This window comes from Anomaloglossus baeobatrachus, chromosome 1 (assembly GCF_048569485.1).
Source record: "Anomaloglossus baeobatrachus isolate aAnoBae1 chromosome 1, aAnoBae1.hap1, whole genome shotgun sequence".
In the NCBI taxonomy this organism is placed as follows: domain Eukaryota; kingdom Metazoa; phylum Chordata; class Amphibia; order Anura; family Aromobatidae; genus Anomaloglossus; species Anomaloglossus baeobatrachus.
The window spans coordinates 435,484,003-435,511,907 of NC_134353.1; the positions used below are offsets into that span (position 1 = coordinate 435,484,003).

Below are 27,905 nucleotides of genomic sequence, written 5' to 3' on the forward strand. Positions count from 1 at the left end.
CTCCCTTACCTAATCCCCTTCTTACTGTGGAGCCTGGGATCACAGATCGGGTCACGCCACTGTGATACCCACAGAAGTGACCCCGTGGCCCGGATCTGAGTACTCCTGTCCTCGGGCGACATATTACACATTCAGCACGCGAAAAGTGGGCCTGTGTACCCCCAATTGCCAGGGCTGAATTTTAGTCCCAGTCCAGCCCTACTATTATGACTCCAGTGTACCCCCATGCAAAGTTATAATGCTTTCCCACTATGTTATCTAGAAAGTTATCGGTTCCGTGAGTTCATTCTAGAAAGGAATTGGCAGCACGGTGGCTCAGTGGTTAGCACTGCAGCCTTGCAGCGCTGGAGTCCTGGGTTCAATTTCCACCAAGGACAACATCTGCAAGGAGTTTGTATGTTCTCCCTGTATTTGCGTGGGTTTCCTCCAGGTACTCTGGTTTCCTCCCACAATCCAAAAACATACTGATAGGGACCTTAGATTGTGAGCCCCAGTGGGGACAGTGTTGCCAATGTATGTAAAGCGCTGTGGAATTAATAGCGCTATATAAATGAATAAATATTATTATTATAAGTAATAGTGAAAGCTAAGTCAAAGTTTTCTCACCCAAATAGTAAGCAAGATGCCCTTACTAGCAAGTTTTTTTTTCCCCCTATGAGTATTTGGTGAGGTTTTTATGTTGCAGATTTTCTGCAGCACGTCTGCACCTATTATAATTAATTTACATTTTTTCATTGTGTTTTGAAGTACTTTTTTTTAAATGCTTTATTATGTTGTTTTTAATGCTGCAGTTTTTGCTCCTTTTCATGCTTTAGATCAACCTACTTTATTTTTGATACTTCCTGGTACAACTCGAACGACTGCTATCTGATGTTTTATCAAATAGCACTCGCTCCAATGTTATACTATAGAGCAGTGCCAACTCGGCATGAAAAAAAAATCTCTACAGGCTACGACTGGCAGCGTATCTCTGATCACACGCACTCATACAAGGCTATGGGTGCGTATGAAACATCGAACTGCAGTGATGACATCCGAGTGCAGGAAATAGAGAAGATGGAGAAATTAATCTCTCCTTCTTCTCACCTGTGATTCGACTCTCACATGCAAGAGATTTGGATCACAGTAGAATAGCACTCTGTGTCATTAACATATCACTTATCGATTTAAGTTATTTGGTGATGTTTTAGTAAATTATTTTTGTAGTACAACTGTCTTCCATTTTCTGCTTTTTTTTAGAGATTAGTCAGCATGAATATGCCTTTAAATAGTGATGGGACTGTTACGTTCAATGCTACTTTATTTTCACTTGTGAGGACAGCTTTAAAGATAAAAACAGAAGGTAAGATGCTTGTTCAATGTCTCTTATTGTATAACTTTTCTGCTTCTTTACAGACTGTGATCAAACATGTAATATTGTTTCAGTTTTCATCTCTTACTAAATATGTTGCCTAAAGTAATGGAGATTGCTTTGTATTAAAAATAAAACATTTATTCTAAAAGTAATAATGCAAGTAATAATAAGGCTATGTCCGCACGCTGCGTACTGGTTTGACAACAACAAATGCACCCTCTGGCAGACTCTTCACTGTCTTTGACAAAAAAATGCGGTAAAAGCGCATGCATTTTTCTGCATTTTCCCTGCGTTTGGGCTGCGTTTTGGACAGTGCATTTTTAAAAAAGAACTAAAATATGATAGGATAGGATATGATAGATAGCTAGAATATATAGATGGATAGAGGGATAGATAGAAAAAATAGACAGAAAGAATAGATAGCATGACTGCACGCAGACAGAGACAGAGCCATGCAATGAGAATGAACTTGGGTGAACCTCTGAGGTCAGTGCCACGACACAGGCAGAAGTTCGGGCCCCGCAGCTGTGATGTCAGTTTCACTCGAGTTGATTGTCATTGCACTGCTCTGTTTCTTGTGCTGTCATGAACTCGGGTGACCCTCTGATGTCAGTGCTGCGACACAGGCAGTAGTGCGGGGCTGTGACGGCAGAGCTACACCTAAGTTCATTGTCATTGGCTCTGTCTCTGTGTCACGCCCTGAAGAACTCACCTGTGACCGCAAATCAGCTAAGTAAGGGCACCGCTGATCACTCACTTCAGTCACTCGGGTGATTTGCTATCACAGGTGGAGGACTCCAGCTGTGGCAACGGGTAACCTGAGTGATGTCACCACTGATAGCGCGACTCACTTCAGTTGCTGCATGGAGCTCACAGAGAGCAGTCATGCTCTATGGCCACTCGCTGTGAGCTTCAGACGTAGCAGAGTTGGAAGCATCGTGGGACCTCGTGTGGATTACGTCGGACCAGGAAGGGTGTTTGGGGATTAATAAAGTGGTGAAAAAGGGTGGTTTTTGTTTGTCTTTTATTCCAAATAAAGGATTTTTTGGGTGTATGTGTTTATTTACTTTCACTTACAGATTAATCATGGGAGGTGTCTCATAGATGCCTGCCATGATTACCCTAGTACTTAGTGTCAGGTATGGACTGCCATTAACTCCTTATTACCCCAATTGCCACTGCACCAGGGTAATCGGGATGAGCCGGGTAAGGTCCTGGGACTGTCACATTTAATGGATGCGGCAATTCCGAGCTGCTGCTGGCTGATATTTTTAGGCTGGGGGGAGCCTAAAAATGATAGGCCTCCCCAGTCTGAGAATACCAGCTAGAAGCTGTGAGGCTTTCTCTTGGCTGGGTATCAATTGGAGGGGGACCGCACATCGTTTTTTTTTTTAATTACTTATTTATTTATTTTACTGCACAATATAGACTCACCCACCGGCGACTGATTGGTTACAGTGAGACAGCAGTCACTCAGTGTGGGAGTGCATCTGACTGCAACCAATCATAGGCGCCAGTGGGCAGGGGAAGCAGTGAATATAAGATGAGCCTAATGAGCGGCTGGCACATTCAGAAGCAGGAAAAGCCGCGGGAGCAGTGTGACAGCCGCGCTCGTGCCGGTGATCGGTGAGTATGAAGGAGGGAGAGAGGGAGAGACCGACCGACAGAGAGAGAGAGAGACTGACAGAGTGAGAGACCGATACAGACAGAAAGAGACAGACACCGACAGAGAGAGACCGAGACCAACAGAGAGAGAGAGAGAAAAAGAGAGACCAAGAGACCTGCGTTTTTGTTGACAAGAACGGAAGCAACGAATGCAACCAAAATGCAGTGCAAACACACAGCTAAATATTTTGGTTGCGTTTTGACACACCTCATTAATTTCAATGGGTGGAAAATGTTCACAAATCGCAATGAAGAAATGACAAGCTGCTTTTTTTACGCAACGATTTTGACAAATATTTGTCAAATAACACGCTGCCCAAAAAAAAGCAACGTGGGAATGGAAATTCTGACTTCTCAGACTTTGCTGGGGAAGCAGAACACATGCATTTTGTCATTGATAAGGTGCAGTTTAAAACAACCAATTCAATAGTAAAATCTGTCACATTGTGGAATGTAAGCGATTTCTTTGGGATAAGGTTACATTGGCTGCTCATAAAAGTATATGGAGAGGGGAAGTGGAGGAGGAGGACATGCTGTTGTAAATTCAACTGAAACCGTTTACGCTTCAATGTGATTTTTCCACTAATGCATTTATAGTTTTGTAGATACAGCACCAAACAGTATAACAGCAATGCTTTTTATCTTCACAATACCACTTGGCCATGCACTATTTATTTTTTTATTTGCATTACCAGAGGTAACATTCCTTATGTTCCCAATGATGCAGACAAAGCTCCTGTAGCCACCAGGCTTGCCTTGACTAAAGCGGGATTTACATGCTGCGATATTGGTACCATTACCGCCAGCGTGGGTACCCGACCCCATCTGTTGTGCGACACGGGCAAATCGCTGCCCGTGCCGCACAATATCGCCCAGACCCATCACACATACTTACCTGCCCGGCGACGTCGCTGTGACCGGTGAACCGCCTCCTTTCTAAGGGGGCGGTCCGTGCGGCGTCACAGCTACGTCACTGAGCGGCCGCCCAATAGCAGCGGAGGGGCGGAGCTGAGCGGGACGTAACATCCCGCCCACCTCCTTCCTTCCGCATAGCGGCCGGGAGGCAGGTAAGGAGAGCTTCCTCGTTCCTGCGGTGTCACACGGAGCGATGTGTGCTGCCGCAGGAACGACGAACAACCTCGTTACTGCTGCAGTAACGATTTTTGAGAATGGACCCCCATGTCACCGATGAGCGATTTTGCACGTTTTTGCAACGATGCAAAATCGCTCATCGGTGTCACACGCAACGGCATCGCTAATGCGGCCGGATGTGCGTCACCAATTCCGTGACCCCAACGAGTTCGCATTAGCGATGTCGTAGCGTGTAAAGCCCCCTTTAGTCTGTTGGCACTATACTTGTCACTAGAGAATCTCTAAATATTCTAAGAAGATGTAAAGCAGGGTTTGCCAACCTGATTATTTCATTAAAAAAAGCTTACAGTATATATGAACACTGTGAACTCCAAGATATAGACAATTAAAATTACAATAATTTTTACAAGCTCTTCCTATTTATAAAAATTAAAAAAAATCGGACCATTTTTTTTTTCTATGAGCACTGAAAAAATATCGAATTACGGTAATTCATACCTCTCCCAAGTTTTCTTTTCTTTATTGTGTATTTATGTAACCCTATTTTGTAGACTATACAAAAATTTACAGATGATTGGCATCCATCTGGTACAAAACTAACTGAGCTTTTATTAAGAACTATGTAATGCAACCATCTCGTGACTTATTCACATGTAGTTACAGTCATATGAAAAAGTTTGGGCACCCCTATTAATGTTAACCTTTTTTCTTTATAACAATTTCGTTTTTTGCAACAGCTATTTCAGTTTCATATATCTAATAACTGATGGACTGAGTAATATTTCTGGATTAAAATGAGGTTTATTGTACTAACAGAAAATGTGCAATCCGCATTTAATCAAAATTTGACCGGTGCAAAAGTATGGGCACCTCAACATAAAAGTGACATTAATATTTTGTAGATCCTCCTTTTGCAAAAATAACAGCCTCTAGTCACTTCCTGTAGCTTTTAATGAGTTCCTAGATCCTGGATGAAGGTATATTTGACCATTCCTTTTTACAAAACAATTCCAGTTCAGTTAAGTTTGATGGTCGCCGAGCATGGACAGCACGCTTCAAATCATCCCACAGATTTTCAATGATATTCAGGTCTGGGGACTGGGATGGCCATTCCAGAACATTGTAATTGTTACTCTGCATGAATGCCTGAGTAGATTTGGAGCGGCATTTTGGATCATTGTCTTGCTGAAATATCCATCCCCTGCGTAATTTCAACTTCGTCACTGATTCTTGCCCATTATTGTCAAGAATCTGCTGATACTGAGTTGAATCCATGCAACCCTCAACTTTAACAAAATTCCCGGTGCCGGCATTGGCCACAGAGCCCCAAAGCATGATGGAACCTCTACCAAATTTTACTGTGGGTAGCAAGTGCTTTTCTTGGAATGCCGTGTTTTTTTGCCTCCATGCATAACGCCTTTTTGTATGACCAAACAACTCAATCTTTGTTTCATCAGTCCACAGGACCTGCTTCCAAAATGTAACTGGCTTGTCCAAATGTGCTTTTGCATACCTCAGGCGACTCTGTTTGTGGCGTGCTTGCAGAAACGGCTTCTTTCGCATCACTCTCCCATACAGCTTCTCCTTGTGCAACGTGCGCTGTATTGTTGACCGATGCACATTGACACCATCTGTAGCAAGATGATGCTGCAGGTCTTTGGAGGTGGCCTGTGGATTGTCCTTGACTGTTCTCACCATTCTTTTTCTCTGCCTTTCTGATATTTTTCTTGGCCTGCCACTTCTGGGCTTAACAAGAACTGTACCTGTGTTCTTCCATTTCCTTACTATGTTCCTCACAGTGGAAACTGACAGTTTAAATCTCTGAGACAACTTTTTGTATCCTTCCCCTGAACAACTATGTTGAATAATCTTTGTTTTCAGATCATTTGAGAGTTGTTTTGAGGAGCCCATGATGCCACTCTTCATAGGAGATTCAAATAGGAAAACAACTTGCAAGTGGCCACCTTAAAAACCTTTTCTGATGATTGAATACACCTGCCTATGAAGTTCAAAGCTCAATGAGGTTAAAAAACCAATTTAGTGCTTTAGTAAGTCAGTAAAAAGTAGTTAGGAGTGTTCAAATCAAGAAATTGATAAGGGTGTCCATACTTTTGCACCGGTCAAATTTTGTTTAAATGCGGATTGCACATTTTCTGTTAGTACAATAAACCTCATTTCAATCCAGAAATATTACTCAGTCCATCAGTTATTAGATATATGAAACTGAAATAGGTGTTGCAAAACCCCAAATTGTTATAAAGAAAAAAGGTTAACATTAATAGGGGTGCCCAAACAATTTTCATATGACTGTACTTAGTTTGTACCATATCAATATTTAGTCAGTGAAGCATATTGAAGGGTACCTAACATGAGATACTTGCAGACCCTAACCACAGGCAGCAAGAATCAGACACTGACTGCGTTATTATATACAGTACATGTATGTTTTATTCTGAAACAATGCTGCATTTCAGAGAAAACATATTTTGAAAAGCCGGCCAGAGACGCATCTTTGATGTCTAGGACAAGAGGTATGTCTCCAGCAGGAGAACCCCGATGACATTGCTTGAACTAGCCATCCAAGTTGCTTGATTTATGGCTGTTTTTTCAAAGGCTTTCTCTCAAACCGCCTGATTGTTTCAGAGTAAAACATACAAGCCTGCAAAAACACCGCAAGTCTGATTCATGTTGCCCATGGCTCAGGCAGCATAAATTTCCTTTCAGTTCCTTTAAATGATATATTAAAAGCACTGATTCTAACTACATTACCCAATCTCTTCAATAGCTAAAGAACCTATTTAGTAACTGTAGCAACTGCATTTTCTATTGATCTGCAGTGGCAAATTACATGTTAACATATTTTAAAAGTCTTACAATGCTGTAAGCTTTGTTTTTGATGTTTTAAAACTTAAAAACAACTTGTCACCAAGTCAAAAGTGTCAGTTTGTTGCTTATTTTATTCCCCCCTCATCCACTGAATATATTTTTTTTTAAAATCTGCCGCAAGATTTGTAAGATTACGAGAGTGTCCAAGAATGAGTCCTTTACCAATATTGATGAAGACAGTGTAGACAATTCTTAATCAAGCAGGGGTTGAGGATTTATGTAAGAGAACGTAACAAAGCAGATACCGGAAAGCACGCAGAATCATGTAGGTGTGCAAATAAGAAGGCAGTGGGTGGTCTGGTAATCTGGCCCCGAACTATAGTGTAGGGGCTTTTTATACTTGCTTAGACAAAGAACTCCATACTGCAGAAAAAGGTGTGTGCATTTTAAGACAAATAAGGCAATAGTCCAATATACATACACATCAATACCTATTTCTATTATAAACCATAAGTCTCCATGTTCTTATCTACTAACATCATTAATCACATCACGGCTCTTAGTATGTTCCCATAACTCTTCAATATTGACAGGTCTATGGTTCTGGTTCTTGTATTAACCCACTGTATTCACTATTTTCTACCATTTAATACCACATATTTAGTCTCATAGCCCTGAGACTGTTTCAATTATGGGCAAAAAACAAAGATTATCAGCTTACCTGTAGCGGGTGCCTCAGGGCTTCAGAGTGGTGCATGGATTCTCCCAGACAGGCCAGGTCTGGTATGGCGAACAAGCAGGAGAGCGGAAAAGGAGTAGATCCAGCACCAAAAATGTATATCTAATATATAAAACTGAGTGTATGTATGTATGTATGTATGTATGTGTGTGTGTGTGTGTGTGTGTATGTCCACTAAAGGAATCCGCACCGTCGCATTTACAATCACGAAATTTGGCACAGACACCTCATGTGACTCAGGAAACGTCATAGACTATGTTTTGACAGGAAAATTTAACCCTGCGCTTTACAGTTACTCTCCAAAATCCTGCCTCCATTAAACTGAATGGAGGTGGGAGCTACAGGCTATTAGTAGCAAGTGTCAGTGGTTGCTATAGGCACAAAATAAACTGTTAGTATAAGAAGCTTATGTGTGAGGTAAGAAGATGTCGGTGGTAAGACGGATAGAGAGAGACAGTAAGAGACAGACAGACAGGCAGAAAACTAACAAGATAGAGAGGGCACCAAGACATAAATGACACAGAGGGATCAAAACCACTAGCACATTAAGAGAACTATGGATGCAGTAACAAAGAAAAAGAATGTGCAAGAAAAGTGGGATCACCAAATATATGGATATACAAAAAATCTTTATTTAGAAAAAGACACAAATACCACACACATGTATTAAAAATAATTAAAACAGCAAAAAGCTTACAAAAACACACATTGGGTGCCAGTGGTATGCCACCCAAAAAAGACCTCACACCCTCAAGGAGCCAAAGAAACCCCCCTTTAGAACAAAATAATATAATAGGTTATGTTATGGAAAAGCCAAACAATGAGTATCAGCAAAGATATATGTAACGAGGCGAGCAGCTCTGAATGTTTTGTGATTGAAAACGACATGGAGACTGACATTGCACAGGATGGTGCTGCCACTTTGTGGACAAGTGCTGAAATTGCTCGAGAGGTGAATGCTGTAAAATCTGATCCCCTCCCACAGCCACTTGTTCTACAGGAAGAAAAAGTGCAGGAAAAAGGACACTGAGCTTCTGGAGCTGGACCTGAGCAGACCTGCCTCGGACTGCCCTCATCGCTGAAGTGTGAGGGATTGCCAGAACTGCTGCAGACGTGATACTGGACTCAAGGGACCTCCAGACCGTCTCCTTCCTCCATACCAAGAGACTGTAAGCTAGTCCTCTGTTGAGAGGGCTGAAGATCTTCCAATCTCTCTCCCTTGGAGTCGCTGCCATTTATCCGGAGTCCAGGCCTGCTACATGGGAGCCCTCCCTCCTTGTGTTTTGGACTGGTAATATAACCTATAGGGCAAGTCAGGGACAGAATTCTTGTTTATAATTGCTGTTTTTTTTGTGTTCTGCGCCGTGTGTCTGAAGTTAAAGACCCGGATAGCAAACTCTGGTTATGTGTGCTACTAAGCCAGCTGCGTGTGTCATTGAGATGTTTACCAGTAAAGAAATGTACCCTTGCATAAAATCTGAGCGTGGGGATTTTGTTGGCGCAGATTATGGGAGCTCAGCCGCAGTCTTACCCGTGGCCACTTCATCTGGCGTAGTCGGCAGGATCTGTGACCAGCAAAATCCCCTCCCGGTGGTAGCTTATAGTCAGACAGCTCCTCCGGCGTCTATTGTAAATCAAGTGAGAAAGATTAATGGACGGAATTACCCTGTACCTGAATGGGCGGAACAACTTAGGATAGTGGGGGAAATGTATAATGCTGACCCTAAGACCTTAGCGGAAATGGCTATGCTGACGTTAGAGGGGAAGGCATGGACGACAGTCAGACTGGAGACGGTTAGGCGCCAGCGTACATTAGATGACTTGATACGGGTGCTAGAGAACACCTATGGGCCGACCAGATACCTGTGAACACTGCGCTACATGTTCTTCCAGCGTACACAGCTCGAGTGGGAGGACATTCCCCGATATGCGAACGCCCTCCAAGTACTGCTGGAACAAGCCTGCAAAAATGGAGAAAATCTGGCTGGTACATTCTCCCGTGACCTGGTGCTGAGGGACCAATTTGTAATAGGACTGAGAGATCCGTATCTCAGCCCTTACATTTGCTGAGGTTAAACAAGAAGCCATAGAACGTTCTAGGGGACCTGTTACGGGAACAGAGACTTATACCACTACTTGCAGATCCATGTACAGTACAAATACTCCGAACAGCGACACAGAGGAACTGAAGCAGATGGTGGTGGATTTACAGAAGCAGGTACTACAGCTCACACTAGACCGACAGGCAGATAGGCAAGTGAGACGGCAACCTAGCCGGCCTATGGGAAAGTGCTGGACATGTGGTGATCCCCGTCACAGAGCAAACCGTTGCCCCCAGAACTCCTTACAACCCGACCCGCAGCCGTTCCATCGAATTGACTCTCAAACACCCCAGCAAGCGGACTTTCACTCGAAACAGTGGGTGGAGCCCCAGGCCTATTCACTAGAACCGCCAAGCCGTGCCTCTCAACAGCAGCCACCTTTAAACTAGACACCCCGGCGGAGGAGGCTCACTCGACCAGGAAGGCCAAAGAGAAAAGGAGCTAACAAAGGAGCAAGCTTGCATCAAACAGCCCTACACTGAAAGTAATGCTAGAGGGAGTTGCCGTGCAAGGACTAATGGATACTGGATCCCAGGTGTCCACCATCTCAGAGCAGTTTTACGAGAAATATCTACAACCACGGGCTGCCTATGACCCGAATACCGTCATCAAGATCAAAGCGGCCAATAATCTACCCATTCCAGTAACGGAAGTAGCTTGGATGAACACCGAAATGTGTGGACAGGACCTCGGGAAGAGGGGGATAATCGTGGTCAAAGAAGGCTTCGGTTCGGAAACGCCCATGATTATTGGGATGAACATCCTGAAAGACCTGGACCTGGTATTGTTTACCAAGCGGGGACCCAAGTATTGGCAGGAAGTTACCACACACGGGGCCACCTGCCGAGCATTCCGAAGAGTGGTTCGGGCCTGCAGCCTACAGCAAATGGCAGAGGAACAATGGCCCATAGCCACTATCACCGTGCCTCGCCACACTAGGATCACCTTACCGGCTGAAAAGGAGACAATTATCTCGCTACCACTTAGCACCACAAGACCGCTTGAAGGCGTGGAAGTACTGATTGAGCCGCGAACCCCGAGGGAGGGAAAACTGAACCCATTTGTCGCTCGCACTCTGGCTGTCGTGAGGAGGGGAAGGATCCCTGTCCGTCTGAGCAATACGGCTAGTGTAGGCGTCGACCTAGAAGCGGGGACACAGCTCGCCAGAGTCTACGCCCTACCTACAGAGGTGAATCCCAGGGGCCCCCTCCAGTTTGCCCCATCGACAGAGGGAGACTGGACAGTGACTGTCTCCGCCATGGCCACCGCCACAGATGACACTGAAGCTGGGAAGGAGCTGCTAGAGAAGTGTCAGCTGGATACATCCCAATACTCTAAACAGGAAGTGTCCCAGGTGGAAAAACTACTACAGGAACACCAGGCGTCCTTTGCCCGGCATGACACCAACTTTGGATGCACCACCAGTATCCAACACGAGATCCCTACAGGTAACGCTTCTCCTATCCGTGAGAGATACCAGCAGATACCACCACAGCAATACCAAGAAGTGAAAAGCCTCCTGAATTCCATGCTCCATGCCGGAGTCGTACGAGAGAGCCAGAGCACCTGGGCTGCACCGGTGGTAATAGTTTAAAAGAAAGACGGATCCCTAAGGTTCTGTGTGGACTACCGCTGCCTGAATGCTTGCACCATCCGGGACTCATACCCTTTGCCGAGGATCAAAGAATCCCTGACGGCTCTGAAGAAAGCCAAGTACTTTTCCTCCCTGGATCTGGCCAGTGGCTATTGGCAGGTACCCATGAGTGAAAAGGACAGAGAAAAGACCGCTTTCATCCTACCCATGGGCCTGTACGAGTTTGACAGGATGCCCTTCAGCCTGAACAACGCGCCGGTAACTTTCCAGAGGCTGATGGAGCGCTGCTTGGGAGACTTCAATTTCGACTTCACCCTCATCTACCTTGATGACATTGTGGTCTATTCAGCCACGTTCGAAGACCATCTACAGAAGCTGGGCCGCGTGTTTCAGAGGTTAAGGGAACATGGCTTGAAGTTGAAACCCAGCAAGTGCCGTGTTCTACAGCAGGAGATCGATTACCTGGGCCACAGGATCTCGGCCGAAGGTGTACAACCATCGCCGGAGAAAATAGCCGCTGTATGGGACTGTCCCCAGCCCACAACTGTCAAGGAGGTCAGGGCTTTCCTGGGACTGGCAGGCTACTACCGCCGGTTCGTCAAGAACTTTGCCCGGCTTGCCGCACCACTGCATGACCTGCTTCGAGGAACCACCAACAGTCCCAGAGGACGCCTCATCAATTGGGGACCTCCCCAAGAAGAGTCCTTCCAAGCTCTAAAGGGTGCCTAGACATCGTCCCCCATCCTGGCATATGCAGATTACACCCTGCCCTTTCAATTACATACTGACGCCAGCCTACAGGGTCTGGGGGCAGTACTCTCACAGGTACAAGAAGGCAAGGAACGTGTTGTAGCCTATGCCAGTAGGTCCCTACATGAAGGTGAAAAGAATCCCACCAATTACAGTTCATTACGGCTGGAGCTGTTGGCCTTGATGTGGGCAATGACTGAGAAATTTGCCGGATATCTGACGGGGACAGAAGTACTAGTCCTGACGGATAACAACCCTTTGGCCCACTTAGAAAATGCAAAACTTGGGGCTATGGAGCGGCGATGGATGGCTCGGCTCTCCAAGTTTAACTACAAGATTAAATATAGAGCTGGGGCTTAAAATCAGAATGCGGACAGCCTGTCCAGAAGGACATCCCCCTCGCCCACTAAGGACCGGGACGAAGAGCTGGAAGGAGACGAGATGCCTGACTTCACAAGACTAGCCCGGCAGATGATAGATTGCCGCCAGTATGCTGTGGATGAGGCTGGCACTCCAGTAGGGTCCCCACTGTCCCCACAGGAATGGTGCAGAATCCAGGACCGGAATGCTGAATGTGCCCTACTCAAACAATGGGTGAAGCAGCAGCAGAAGCCGTCCTCTGACATGCGGTCACGACTGTCCACCAGTACCCTGACCCTGCTCAGCCAATGGGATCATCTGATTCTGAGAGAAGGAGTGCTATACCGGAGGATCTTCCTATCCCACATGCTGGAGGAGTGCCTACAGGTTGTAGTGCCGGCCCAAATGGCTCGTGAGATGGTGGGAGAAGCACACAAGAGGAACGGCCACTTTGGAATAGACAAGACCTTCCGGTGGATCCAACAGTCCATCTACTGTCCGGGACTCTGCAAGCTGGTTGAAGATGTCTGCCAAGCCTGTCTCACCTATGAGCTTTACAAGTCCGCTGAGCAGCATGCACCTGTCCAAACAGTTGAGACATCCCGGCCCCTTGAGCTGTTGATGGTGGACTACCTGTCGATTGGGAAGGGGAGTGGTGGCTACCAATACTGTCTGGTTATGGTAGACCATTTCACAAAATTCGCAGTTGCTGTTGCTACCAAAGATCAGACTGCCGAGTCAGCTGCGCGGGCCATCTGTCGACAGTTCATCCAGGTCTATGGGTGTCCGGAGATGTTGCACTCTGATCAGGGGGCTTGTTTCGAAGGTCAAATTATCGAGGAGCTGCATCGGATGTATGGGATCCAGAAGTCCAGAACCACCCCTTACCACCCACAGGGGAATGGTGCGTGTGAGCGCTTTAACCGGACTATACTCCAGTTGATCCGCACCCTAGCCGATGACAAGAAAGACCAATGGCCCCAATTCCTCCCGGATCTAGTGTGGGCCTACCACAATCAAGTCCACTCCGTGACGGGCTTTACCCCACACAACCTTCTCTTTGGCCGCCCAGGAAAAGGGGTCCATGACCTAAACCTGACCAGTCCTGAAAAAGATACCGGCGGTACCTATCCATCCTGGCTACACACTCATCGTCAGAAGATGGAAACTGTATACCAACTGGTAGGCCAGCAAATCCGGGGCCAGAGACATGCTGACCCGCTCCCCGTACAGGAAGAACCCTTAGAAGTAGGACAGCTAGTCCTGGTTCGTATTAAGAAGACTCAAGGAAAACTCCGAGCTAAGTGGGAAGCTGAAGTCTATCTGGTAGTTGAGCGCCCCTACCCTGATGGTCATGTGTACAGAGTCCGGGGCGAATATAGCGGCAACTCTCTCACCTTGCACCGGAATATGTCCCCTGCCGATCCCAGCCTGACCCCCTGACCACAGTACGACATGACTGACACCAGTGACATTACTCAGCATAGTGACCTTGTTGACTCCGGGACTGATTACCCGACTGCGCAGACTGGCTCTCCCGCTAGGGACCTGACGGAGGTAGAGAGTGTAACCGGTGATAGAGTGGAGGGAAATCAACCTCTGCGGCGTACTACCCACACCACTGCCGGGGTTCCTCCTGGGCAGTCTTATAGGGACCAGTATGTATGGTCCGCTTCTCAGCCTCCCCCTGCCACAGCCTCAGTCCTCGCTGGCTTGGAACCTGTGAATGTTGACAGGGACTGCCAACCTTTCAGTGGGGGGATATGTAACGAGGCGAGCAGCTCTGACTGTTTTGTGATTGAAAAGGACATGGAGACTGACATTACACAGGATGGTGCTGCCACCTTGTGGACAAGTGCTGAAATTGCTCGAGTGGTGAACGCTGTAAAATCTGATCCCCTCCCACAGGCACTTGTTGTACAGGAAGAAAAAGTGCGGGAAAAAGGACACTGAGCTTCTGGAGCTTGACCTGAGCAGACCTGCCTCGGACTGCCCTCATCGGTGAAGTGTGAGGGATTGCCAGAACTGCTGCAGACGTGATACTGGACACAAGGGACCTCCGGACCGTCTCCTTGCTCCATACCAAGAGACTGTAAGCTAGTCCTCTGTTGAGAGGGCTGAAGATCTTCCCATCTCTCTCCCTTTGAGTCGCCGCTGTTTACCTGGAGTCCAGGCCTGCTACGTGGGAGCCCTCCCTCCTTGTGTTTTGGACTGGTAATATAACCTATATGGCAAGTCAGGGACAGAATTCTTGTTTATCATTGCTGTTTTTTTGTGTTCTGCGCTGTGTGTCTGAAGTTAAAGACCCGGATAGCAAACTCTGGTTATGTGTGCTGCTAAGCCAGCTGCGTGTGTCATTGAGATGTTTACCAGTAAAGAAATGTACCCGTGCATAATATCTGAGCGTGGGGATTTTGTTGGCGCAGATTATGGGAGCTCAGCCGTGGTCTTACCCGCGGCCACTTCATATATGTGAAGTGTCCATAGACTGGACAATCAGCATGACAGATAGATGGAGTACAGAGTACACTTCAGCAAATATCAAGCTTACATGTCACAGTAAAACAATGATAGATTGGAAACTCAAACACATCCAGAAATACTAGCCAAGCTGAATGAAGTGCTGATCAAATAGTGGAGAGACCAATACTACCTATAGATGGACTCAAAGAGGGGTAGCGGCAAGGAGTAGAGGGGTGAGGGAAAAGTCCCACGCGTATCGCTACAGGCAAGGTGTAGCTTCCTCAGGGGAAAGTGTGTTCTGTGGGGAACAATGTGCCTTTTATACTAAATCATAATAACTAAATTGACTACCAGCATAGAGGAATGGAGCAGGAAGCGGAGGACCATGGAAGCGGAGGACGCCGATGGTGGCCGCCATATTGCCACTTGATCCCAGTCATATGATTTCATGAGTTTAGAAAAATGCATGTACGCATGTGCAAGACGTTTAACGTAACATCTTGAATGAGGAATCCCACTAAGTGCGCGGTTAGCGCAGCGCACGCCTGCGCAGTAAGCTGAAGCGCTGAAAGCTGTTTAATGACAAGAAAGGCGGCTACTGTGCATGCGTGAAAGCGGCAGCGCTGCGTTAGTTGTAAGAGATGGCTTTAGAGCAGTCAGGGCACGCAAATAACGCATGCACAATAGGCTGCAATAGACATTAGGAAACACAAAGTTTCCCATGCATGCAAATTTACATTGTGGTGTCCAGAGAAATGCACAATAGGCTGCAATAGACTTAAGGAAACACAAAGTTTCCCAATAGTGAACCTTGCATGCAAATTTGAACATTAAGGGCATTGTGGTATCCAGAAAGCCACAAAGGCATACCAAGAAAGCATCCATAATTTTTGCTTTTTTTGGAAACACTACAGTTGTACAAACGAGTATGAGTCATAATATATCATGTTATATAATACATTATAATAACAGAAAATTACTCTGTACAAAAGATGTCAAATAATGCAATATGTTAATGGGCCCAAATATAACAGGCATATATAAGCATGCACCCACGTGCATGCACATACGTCCATGCACATGCGTGCATGCCCGAACCCTACAGAAGCATCAACACGGTCTCAAAAAGGGGCCTCCACAAACATTTATTACCCAAGATGTTGTCTATACATGAGATATCAAAAAGTGCAATATATTAATGGGCCCAAATATAAGCATGCACACACATGCATGCACATGCGTGCATGCTCGGACCTTCAAAAAGCATCAACACAGTCCCAAAAAGGGGACTCCACAAACATTCATTACCCAAGATGTTGTCTGGGTCACGTGGCAGAAACATAAGTCAAATAGTCATCAAAGTAATAGTTCAGGAAATACATACGGAATTACAAACAATTGCAGAACAAACCTATATACAAAAACAGTATAAATATACTGCCAACAAATAAGAATGAATAATAATAATTCATATATATGGAAAAGGACATGTATATTTTGATCAATTTCTTCTTTAGGGACTTAATCACACCTATTTGATTGGAAGGTCTTCTGCTCGAGTATGAAGATCTTAATTTTGGAACAATCTAACAGTCCGCCATATTAGTCCACGCATACCACACTTAAGTGTAGCGATCTGAAAAGTAATGAAGTAATGAACCTGCAAAATAACAGCAGAAAAAGCTAGTGAAAAAACTAATGAAAGAACGGGGGAAACCCAAGAAACAAGGGGGGAATAAAAAGGAAGGGATGTCCAATCCACCCCCCCTCAAAAGAAAAAGGGTAAAGGGGGCTTTACACGCTGCGACATCGCTAATGCGGAGTCGTTGGGGTCACGGAATTTGTGACGCACATCCGGCCGCATTAGCGATGTTGCTGCGTGTGACACCGATGACCTCCCGGCCGCTATGAGGAAGGAAGGAGGTGGGCGGGATGTTCCGGACACTCATCTCCGCCCCTCCACTTCTATTGGGCGGCCGCTCAGTGATGTCACTGTGACGCCGCACGGACCGCCCCCTTAGAAAGGAGGCGGTTTGCCGGTCACAGCGACGTCGCCGGGCAGGTAAGTATGTGTGACGCGTCTGCGCGATGTTGTGCGGCACGGGCAGCGATTTGCCCGTGTCGCACAAAAGATGGGGGCGGGTACCCACGCTAGCGATATCGGGACCGATATCGCAGCGTGTAAAGTAGCCTTTAGACAACGGAGGAGACTTATCCAGTAAAACCAATGTAGACCACCCCGTCCCTATACAAGAATGCCAAAAAGCGGGCAGCAGTATGGAAAAGAGCCCAGCACCAGCAAACTCGATACAGAACCCTTCACGAATACCGCTGGCCAACAGATAGGATCAAGAGAATACAGTGGACAATCTTACTTCTTATAGAACCCTGTGAACAAAAGTTCCTCGTTAAGCCCGTTAGGAGAGAGGCTCCGTAATTGGTAAATCCATCTTGCCTCTCTTCTTAACAGTTAAACAGATAGTCTACCCCCTCGGATATTGGAGGGCACGGATTCCAACACCAAAATCCGGACACCCCGAAAGGAGCCATTGTGCAGATCCAAAAAATGTTTGGCCACTGAAGTAATAGGCTTACCTTGGGCCGGATCTTTCTTTGCCCGTCCAATGTCCGAAAAATGGTGCTGTATCCGCCGTCGCAGTTCTTGAGTGGTCTGCCCAACATACAATTTTGGGCAGCCACAAGTGAGTAGGTAAACCACATTCTTCGTCCAGCAATTAGAATAGAACTTTGTCGTTATGGTCCCTGGAAAGATAGAAATTTCAATACATCTGTCGGCAACCATAAAAGGGCAGATAATACACTCTCCACATGGAAAGGAGCCAACCAGTCTATGCCCTCAACCCAGAGAGTTTGTGGGTCTTTGAAAATGGCTAGAGGAAAGGATGTCTTTAAGGTTTCTAGCACGTTTTGCAGTAAGCTTGGGGCGAGTACTAATAAACAGGACCAACCTAGACTCACTAAGCAGGATATCCCAGTTTTTCTCCAATATTCGCCAAATCCTGTCCCAATGGTTGTTGTATGCAGTTGTAAGATTGATAGTACATGGCTCGCTTCGTTGTTTACCCCGAAAGGTGTCAGACCGTGGAATATTGGCCGAGTGCTGAAAGGCTTTAGAGACCATTTTGCGTGGATACCCCCTCTTGAGAAAACGTGCAGTAAGGTCCTGTGCTTCACGCCTAAATGTAACAGGGTTAGTACAGTTACGGCGTACCTGAAGGAACTGGCCCTCGGGTATGCCATCCCGCACATGCTTGGGGTGAAAAGATGTATAGTGTAACACACTATTAGTCCCAGTCTGTTTCCGGAAAAGGGAGGTAACAATTCGATTTCCTTTCAAGGTAATCTTCAAATCTAGGAAATCACCCGAAACAGTCGAGATGTTTGATGAGAGCCTAATATGCCACAGGTTTTCATTAAGCTGAGCAATGAATTCTTCACAGGAATGGCGGTCACCTGTCCAAAAAAACAGAACATCGTCAATGTATCTGTATCATTTTGCCACATGGCACTGAAATGAAGCGGTGAGTGTCAAATGTGTCCCCTCCCACCAACCCAAAAAAAGGTTATCGTAGGAGGGGGCACAGCGGGCACCCATAGCGGTCCCAGACACCTGTTTGTAAAAAACACGATCAAATACAAAAAAATTATTCTGTAGGACTAGTTGTAATAAATCCAAAAGAAAAGAGTCATGGTTTCTATCACCTGTCAACCGTTGATCAGAAGTATGTGACCGCATGGATTCCCAAATCATGTTCAATGCATGTGTACAATGACTCAACGTCCATGGTGACCAATAGGGTGTCAGCCTGCAATTCCACTTCCTTCAATTGGGTGATCAGATGTGATGAATCCCTGATGTAAGAATCAAGAGCGAAAACATAAGGCTGCAGATAGAAATCCAAGTATACACATGAACGTTCATAGAGGCCCCCTATCCCCGAAATTATGGGCCTGCCAGGTGGGACCACCAAGGACTTGTGGACCTTCGGGAGCATATAAAACGTGGGGGTGATTGGGAAACGTGTAGTAAGAAAATCTCTTTCACACTTGGTGTTAATACCCAAATCAAAGGCTCGACATAAAAGTCTGTCTAGTCGTTCCTTATATGAGTCAGTAGGGTCCGAAAGTAGAATTGCATAGAAGGTTGAATTTCTAAGCTGTCTGTGAGCTTCCCTAGTGCATAAATCAACAGGCCACAGAACCACATACCCTCCTTTGTCTGCTTCTTGAACAGTAAAGGTATTGTTCTTTTTGAGGACAGACAAAGCTCTCTGTTCCGCAGCAGTAAGATTGTTCTGTTGAAAAGGAACAATTTTGAGTTTTTGTATATCACGACACATGGTGTCATAGAAAATTTGTACTTCTGGGAACAGGGAGAAGGAGGGTGTGGCTTGGGACGGAACTCGTGATGTAAACGGAATCTTCTTACCTCTAAAACTCCTATTTTCTTCCAAAAGTTCCAACAGATCTCAAAAGACTTGTCTGTCCTCCGCAGGAAGAGTGTCAATGACCCCAGGTTGGTGGTACAGGAGTTTAAAAACCAATTGCCTGCAGAATAGGTACACGTCTTTGGTGAGCTCAAATTTGTCGAGTATTTTTGTAGGTGAAAAAGAAAGACCTTTAGACAGAAGCCTCACTTCATCCTCAGAGAGATGGTAGTCAGTCAGATTAATGATCTGCAAATTACCTTGTGGATTAGTCTCCAAGTCATCATGGAAACTACCCTGTTCCGTCACCATTTCTTCTTGTTGTTGTGCCTCGTCACTCTGTTGGATGTCGAGGGCCATTGTTTTCGTCTCGTATGATTCAGCACACCGCCTGGTGCACTTAGTGGATTTCCGTCTCCCTCGTCTGGTGCACCTTCTCGGTCGCTGGTGTCCGAGGACAAAAAAATCACTCGAGGACAAATCCCTAGAGTTGGTGTTTGAGGGGGTGTGTCCTGTTAAAGCAGCCCTCCGAAACCTCTGATTGCCATGGTGTGTCCATCTAAAGGCAGAACCATTTTCAAAATCTTTTTTTGTCCCTAAAAAACTTTTGTTTTTTGCCCCTAATAATATCCTTTTCATATTTATCAACAGATTCTTTAAGTTGCTGTTGAAAAGGAAGAACCTGTGCATGTAAATCAAACGTTTTAAGCTTAGATTCACACGTTCTGATTTTATCTTTGATATTGTTTAGGAGGGTCTTGTCATGCTCAATCAACATATTTAAAATAATGGCTGAACATTTCAAAAGTCCTGCCTCCCAGGTGCTCTTGAACCCCACATCGGGCTCCCAGGCTGGGAAGATTTGCACCCTTAAGCCTCTGGGAACAATCCCTATTTTTAAATACTAGAGTCTTTATGTTCCACCATGTTTTAGTGACTGATTTGTGTAGATTAATAAGTTCTGTGGTCAGCTGCTGAAAATAATCCTGAACTACCACTTCAGAAGCAGAGTCAAATAAATCACCGGACTGATTACTCCAAGCGGCCTCCCTGGCCTCCAAATCCATGCTGTACAAATAATTCAAAGATTACACAACATGTGCCACACTCCCGAAAATGAAGGGAAAGCCTTCATTACCAAGACAGTAAACGAACAAGATAGGGAGGGCACCAAAACATAAATGACACAGATGGATCAAAACCACTAGCACATTAGGAGAACTATGGATGCAGTAACAAAGAAAAAGAATGTGCATGCAAGAAAAGTGGGATCCCCAAATATATGGATATACAAAAAAATCTTTATTTAGAAAAAGACACAAATACCACACACATGTATTAAAAACAATTAAAACAGCAAAAAGCTTACAAAAACACACATTGGGTGCCAGTGGTATGCCACCCAAAAAAAGACCTCACACCCTTAAGGAGCCAAAGAAACTCCCCTTTAGAACAAAATAATATAATAGGTTATGTTATAGAAAAGCCAAACAATGAGTATCAGCAAAGATATATATGAAGTGTCCATAGACTGGACAATCAGCATGACAGATAGATGGAGTACAAAGTACACTTCAGCAAATATCAAGCTTACATGTCACAGTAAAACAATGATAGATTGGAAACTCAAACACATCCAGAAATACTAGCCAAGCTGAATGAAGTGCTGATCAAAAAGTGGAGAGACCAATACTACCTATAGATGGACACAAAGAGGGGTAGAGGCAAGGAGTAGAGGGGTGAGGCAAAAGCCCCACGCGTATCGCTACAGTCAAGGTGTAGCTTCCTCAGGGAAAAGTGTGTTCTGTGGGGAACAATGTGCCTTTTATACTAAATCATAATAACTAAATTGCCTACCAGCATGGAGGAATGGAGCAGGAAGAAGGCACCATGGAAGCGGAGGACGCCGATGGTGGCCGCCATATTGCCACGTGATCCCAGTCATATGATTTCATGACAGCTAAGAAAAATGCATGTGCGCATGCGCAGGACGTTTAACGTGACGTCTAGAAAGAGGTCAATGAGTCAACATCTTGGGTAATGAATGTTTGTGGAGTCCCCTTTTTGGGACTGTGTTGATGCTTTTTGAAGGTCCGAGCATGCACGCATGTGCATGCATGTGTGTGCATGCATGTGTGTGCATGCTTATATATGGGCCCATTAATATATTGCACTTTTTGATATTTCATGTATAGACAACATCTTGGGTAATGAATGTTTGTGGAGGCCCATTTTTGAGACCATGTTGATGCTTCTTTAGGGTCCGGGCATGCACGCATGTGCATGCATGTGGGTGCATGCTTATATATGCCTGATATATTTGGGTCCATTAACATATTGCATTATTTGATATCCCTTGTACAGAGTAAATTTCTGTTATTATAATGTACTAGAAGGTGGCCCGATTTTAACCATCGGGTATTCTAGAATTTCCGTATTGTGTAGTTAATGTATGATTATTGTTATATAGATGTTGTTGTGTGTAGTTACCAAGTGTTTGTGTAGGGCGCTGTAAATGTTATGGGTGTTGTCTGGGTGGGGGTGTGTGAGAGCGGTGTTGTTTGTGTGTTGCGTTGTGTGTGTTGCGTTGTTTGTGGAGCGCTGTGTGTCTGTGTCACGCTCCCTGGGTCCTCTGCTCCGCTCCCCGGCTCACCTGCCACGCTCCACGCTCTCCAGCCTCCATTAGCCGCGCTTCCCAGGCCTCCTGGTCCCCGCTCCCGGCGCCCGTCGGCTTCCCAGCCCCTGGCCGGCTCTGCTGCTTCCTCCTCTCAGCTTCCTGCCCTGGCTTCTGGCACCCGGGCCGCGCGCATGCGCATTAGGGCGCGCGCGCGGTCACTGACCCTTTCTTAAAGGGCCAGTGTCCACTGACAGGAAATGATGCACACAGGTACAGGGTATAAAAGGGATTAATGTCCAAGGGGGCGGGGCCTGTTCTTCGTGTTTCCCAAGCTAGGAGTCAGGTCTCCTTGTGTTCTTGTGAGATACTTACCTCTCTCTCTTTTAGAGCCGATCCTGCATTGCCATCCGGTCCTGCTGTATCTCAAACCCCGAACGCTGCCTATCTACCATCCTGACAGTCCATACCATCCCGGTTCCCTGCGGTGACCCGCCATCTCGCTCCAACGGTTCCGGACCCCGCCTGACATTATCCCGGCTTCCGAACCTGAGCTCCGTCACCCGGACCACCATCAGTGACCCCGTGGTCCCAGGGACTTCTCCATTGTGTTCTAAGTGCACGGACTGTTCTGCTACCTAAAGTGCTCCGGCTACCGGACTCCGTTCCCTCTTCGGGGAGTTCGGTCCAGAGGATCCACCTCCCGGGTCTGCCCATCCATCTGGCCCTAACAGTCTGCAGCGTTCTGTGTGTGTGGTGCTGTGTGTGTTGCGCGGTTTGTGTGGGTGTGGAGTGCGTGTATGTGTTTTGGGGGGAGGTATGTTTTGTGCAGTGTGTGTGTTGCGCGGTATGTGCGTCTATTTATGTATGCCGCGGTGTTTGTGTGTTGGGTGTTGTGTGTGTGTGGCGTTGTCTGTGTGTGTGTGGGTGTTTGTGTAGGGCGGTGTTTGTGGTTCCCGGTGTGCGTGTGGCGATGTGTGTGTGTTTTGGGGGAAGGTGTGCACCCCAATCGTGCTCCATCCCCCATGCTGCGCACCCTCCATCGTGCTCCTTCCCCCATGCTGCGCACCCCCCATCGTGCTCCATCCCCCATGCTGTGCACCCCCATCGTGCTCCATCCCCCATGCTGCGCACCCCCCATCATGCTCCATCCCCCATGCTGCGCACCCCCCATTGTGCTCCATCCCCCATGCTGCGCACCCCCCATCGTGCTCCATCCCCCATGCTGCGCACCCTCCATCGTGCTCCTTCCCCCATGCTGTACACCCCCCATCGTGCTCCATCTCCCATGCTGCGCAATCCTCATCATGCTCCATCCCCCATGCTGCGCACCCTCCTCGTGCTCCATCCCCCATGCTGCGCCCCACCCATCATGCTCCATCCCCCATGCTGCGCACCTCCCATTGTACTCCATCCCCCATGCTGCGCACCCCCATCATGCTCCATCCCCCATGCTGCGCACCCCCCATCATGCTCCATCCCCCATGCTGCGCACCTCCCATTGTACTCCATCCCCCATGCTGCGCACCCCCCATAATGCTCCATCCCCCATGCTGCGCACCCCCCATCGTGCTCCATCCGACATGCTGCACACCCCCCATTGTGCTCCATCCGACATGCTGCGCACCCCCCATCGTGCTCCATCCCCCATGCTGTGCATCCCCCATCATGCTCCATCCCCCATGCTGCACACCCCCAATTGTGCTCCATCCCCCATGCTGCACACCCCCCATTGTGCTCCATCCTCCATGCTGCGCACCCCCATTGTGCTCCATCCTCCATGCTGCGCACCCCCATCGTGTTCCATCCCCCATGCTGCGCACCCCTCATCATGCTCCATCCCCCATGCTGCGCACCCCTCATCGTGCTCCATCCCCCATGCTGCGCACCTCCCATGGTGTTCCATCCCCCATGCTGCGCACCTCCCATGGTGTTCCATCCCCCATGCTGTGCACCCCCCATCGTGCTCCATCCCCCATGCTGCGCACCCCCATCATGCTTCATCCCCCATGCTGCGCACCCCTCATCGTGCTCCATCCCCCATGCTGCGCACCTCCCATTGTACTCCATCCCCCATGCTGCGCACCCCCCATCGTGCTCCATCCCCCATGCTGCGCACCCCCCATTGTGCTCCATCCGACATGCGCACCCCCATCGTGCTCCATCCCCCATGCTGCACACCCCGTATCGTGCTCCATCCGACATGCGCACCCCCCATCGTGCTCCATCCCCCATGCTGCGCACCCCTCATCGTGCCCCATCCCTCATGCTGCACACCCCCCATCGTGCTCCATCCCCCATGCTGCACACCCCCCATCGTGCTCCATCCTCCGTGCTGCGCACCCCCCATCGTGCTCCATCCCCCATGCTGTGCACCCCTCATTGTGCTCCATCCCCCATGCTGCGCACCCTTCATCGTGCTCCATCCCCCATGCTGCGCACCTCCCATCGTGTTCCATCCCCCATGCTGCGCACCCCCCATCTTGCTCCATCCCCCATGCTGCGCACCCCCCATCGTGCTCCATCCGACATGCTGCGCACCCCCCATTGTGCTCCATCCGACATGCTGCGCACCCCCCATCGTGCTCCATCCCCCATGCTGTGCATCCCCCATCATGCTCCATCCCCCATGCTGCACACCCCCAATTGTGCTCCATCCCCCATGCTGCACACCCCCCATTGTGCTCCATCCTCCATGCTGCGCACCCCCATTGTGCTCCATCCTCCATGCTGCGCACCCCCATCGTGTTCCATCCCCCATGCTGCGCACCCCTCATCATGCTCCATCCCCCATGCTGCGCACCCCTCATCGTGCTCCATCCCCCATGCTGCGCACCTCCCATGGTGTTCCATCCCCCATGCTGCGCACCTCCCATGGTGTTCCATCCCCCATGCTGTGCACCCCCCATCGTGCTCCATCCCCCATGCTGCGCACCCCCATCATGCTTCATCCCCCATGCTGCGCACCCCTCATCGTGCTCCATCCCCCATGCTGCGCACCTCCCATTGTACTCCATCCCCCATGCTGCGCACCCCCCATCGTGCTCCATCCCCCATGCTGCGCACCCCCCATTGTGCTCCATCCGACATGCGCACCCCCCATCGTGCTCCATCCCCCATGCTGCACACCCCGTATCGTGCTCCATCCGACATGCGCACCCCCCATCGTGCTCCATCCCCCATGCTGCGCACCCCTCATCGTGCTCCATCCCTCATGCTGCACACCCCCCATCGTGCTCCATCCCCCATGCTGCACACCCCCCATCGTGCTCCATCCTCCGTGCTGCGCACCCCCCATCGTGCTCCATCCCCCATGCTGTGCACCCCTCATTGTGCTCCATCCCCCATGCTGCGCACCCTTCATCGTGCTCCATCCCCCATGCTGCGCACCTCCCATCGTGTTCCATCCCCCATGCTGCGCACCCCCCATCTTGCTCCATCCCCCATGCTGCGCACCCCCCATCGTGCTTCATCCCCCATGCTGCGCACCCCCCATCGTGCTCCATCCTCCATGCTGCACACCCCCATTGTGCTCCATCCTCCATGCTGCGCATTGGGTTGGAGCGGGGCTGAGCGGGCGAGGCGTCAGCGTATGCCGGCTCCCTGCACATGTGTACCGGGAGCCGGTGTACGCTGGAGCGGGCGATGCGTGCGGAGGGCCGGAGCGAGCGGCTAATCCATGCGAGGGGCGGGGCCAGGCCGAGGCGAGCGGCCAATCCGTGGGGGAACGGGGCCAGGCCGAGCCCAGCAGCCAATCCGACAGTTGTCACTCTAACGACACTGTCACGGTGACACAATTTTGGAGCAAGACAGACAGACAGACAGAATAAGGCAATTATATATATAGATTATATAACATGATATATTATGACTCATACTCGTTTGTACAACTGTTATAGTGTTTCCAAAAAAAGCAAAAATGATGGATGCTTTCTTGGTATGCCTTTGTGGCTTTCTGGATATCACAATGACCTTAATGTTTAAATTTGCATGCAAGGTTCACTATTGGGAAACTTTGTGTTTCCTTAAGGCCTCTTTCACATGTCAGTGATTCTGGTACGTTTGTGCTATTTTTTAAACGTACCAGAATCACTGACATACGCAGACCCATTATAATGAATGGGTCTGCTCACACGTCAGTGATTTTTTAATGCACGTGTCTCCATGTGGCGTACCCGCGTGTGCGTGTTTGCCGCACGGAGACATGTCCATTTTTTTCTGGCATCACTGATGTTCCACGGACCACGCAATGGTGTGGTCCGTGAAACACGTGCCAGAAAAAAACGTGCTTTTAAAATAAAAATCATTTTTACTCACCCCGCTCCAGCGACGCTCTCTGCAGCCCGTTCTGCCGGCTGCTTCTAAGGCGGCTCATTACTGTCGCGCATATTCATTATGCACGACAGAGCCGACCCGGAAGCACCTGCTGCGGGGGTCAGCGCCGGCCGGATGCTGCACTGCGGGAGCGATCAGCGCCATGGACAGCGGGAGCGCACACAGGTGAATTGATTTCTAAGTGCAATCACGGGCCACGGAGAACGGAGCCGGATTGCACTTAGACAACCCACGTGTGCCGTGATTCACGGCACACGCAGGGACATGTGCGTGTTTTACACGCCAGTGAAAAACGTCAGTGTTTTTCACTGACGTGTGAAACGGGCCTAAGTCTATTGCAGCCTATTGTGCATTTCTCTGGACACCACAATGTAAATTTGCATGCATGGGAAACTTTGTGTTTCCTTATGTCTATTGCAGCCTATTGTGCATACGTTATTTGCGTGCCCTGACTTGCTCTAAAGCCATCTCTTACATCTAATGCAGCGCTGCCGCTTTCGCGCATGCGCAGTAGCCGCCATTCTTGTCATTAAACAGCTTTCAGCGCTTCAGCTTACTGCGCATGCGTGCGCTGCGCTAACCGCGCATTTAGTGGTATTCCTCATTCTAGACGTTACGTTAAACGTCTTGCACATGCGCACATGTATTTTTCTAAACTGTCATGAAATCATATGACTGGGATCACGTGGCAATATGGCGGCCACCATCGGCGTCCTCCGCTTCCATGGTGCCCTCTTCCTGCTCCATTCCTCCATGCTGGTAGGCAATTTAGTTATTATGATTTAGTATACAAGGCACATTGTTCCCCACAGAACACACTTTTCCCTGAGGAAGCTACACCTTGACTGTAGCGATACGCGTGGGGATTTTGCCTCACCCCTCTACTCCTTGCCTCTACCCCTCTTTGTGTCCATCTATAGGTAGTATTGGTGTCTCCACTTTTTGATCAGCACTTCATTCAGCTTGGCTAGTATTTCTGGATGTGTTTGAGTTTCCAATCTAACATTGTTTTACTGTGACATGTAAGCTTGATATTTGCTGAAGTGTACTCTGTACTCCATCTATCTGTCATGCTGATTGTCCAGTCTATGGACACTTCATATATATCTTTGCTGATACTCATTGTTTGGCTTTTCTATAACATAACCTATTATATTATTTTGTTCTAAAAGGGGGGTTTCTTTGGCTCCTTGAGGGTGTGAGGTCTTTTTTGGGTGGCATACCACTGGCACCCAATGTGTGTTTTTGTAAGCTTTTTGCTGTTTTAATTGTTTTTAATACATGTGTGTCTTTTTCTAAATGAAGATTTTTTTTGTATATCCATATATTTGGTGATCCCACTTTTCTTGCACATTCTTTTTCTTTGTTACTGCATAGACAGACAGACAGAGACACAGACAGAGACAGACGTGGAAAGAGACAGAGACAGACGTGGAAAGAGACAGACGTGGAAAGAGACAGACGGGGATAGAGACAGCCCTGGAAAGAGACAGCCCTGGAAAGAGACAGCCCTGGAAAGAGACAGCCCTGGAAAGAGACAGCCCTAGAAAGAGACAGCCCTAA

The 27,905-nt window shown here is 47.8% G+C and overlaps 1 protein-coding gene across 2 annotated transcripts in view; it reads left to right on the top strand.

The window, feature by feature from the left end:
* CACNA1S (calcium voltage-gated channel subunit alpha1 S) overlaps positions 1–27,905 on the top strand; it is a 2,360,423-nt gene that overhangs the window by 2,192,325 nt on the left and 140,193 nt on the right. For both annotated transcript variants that reach the window (XM_075352638.1, XM_075352639.1), the window contains exon 36: positions 1,240–1,342. In XM_075352638.1, coding sequence (XP_075208753.1) covers positions 1,240–1,342 — 103 coding nt within the window. The remainder of the gene's footprint in view (positions 1–1,239; positions 1,343–27,905) is intronic.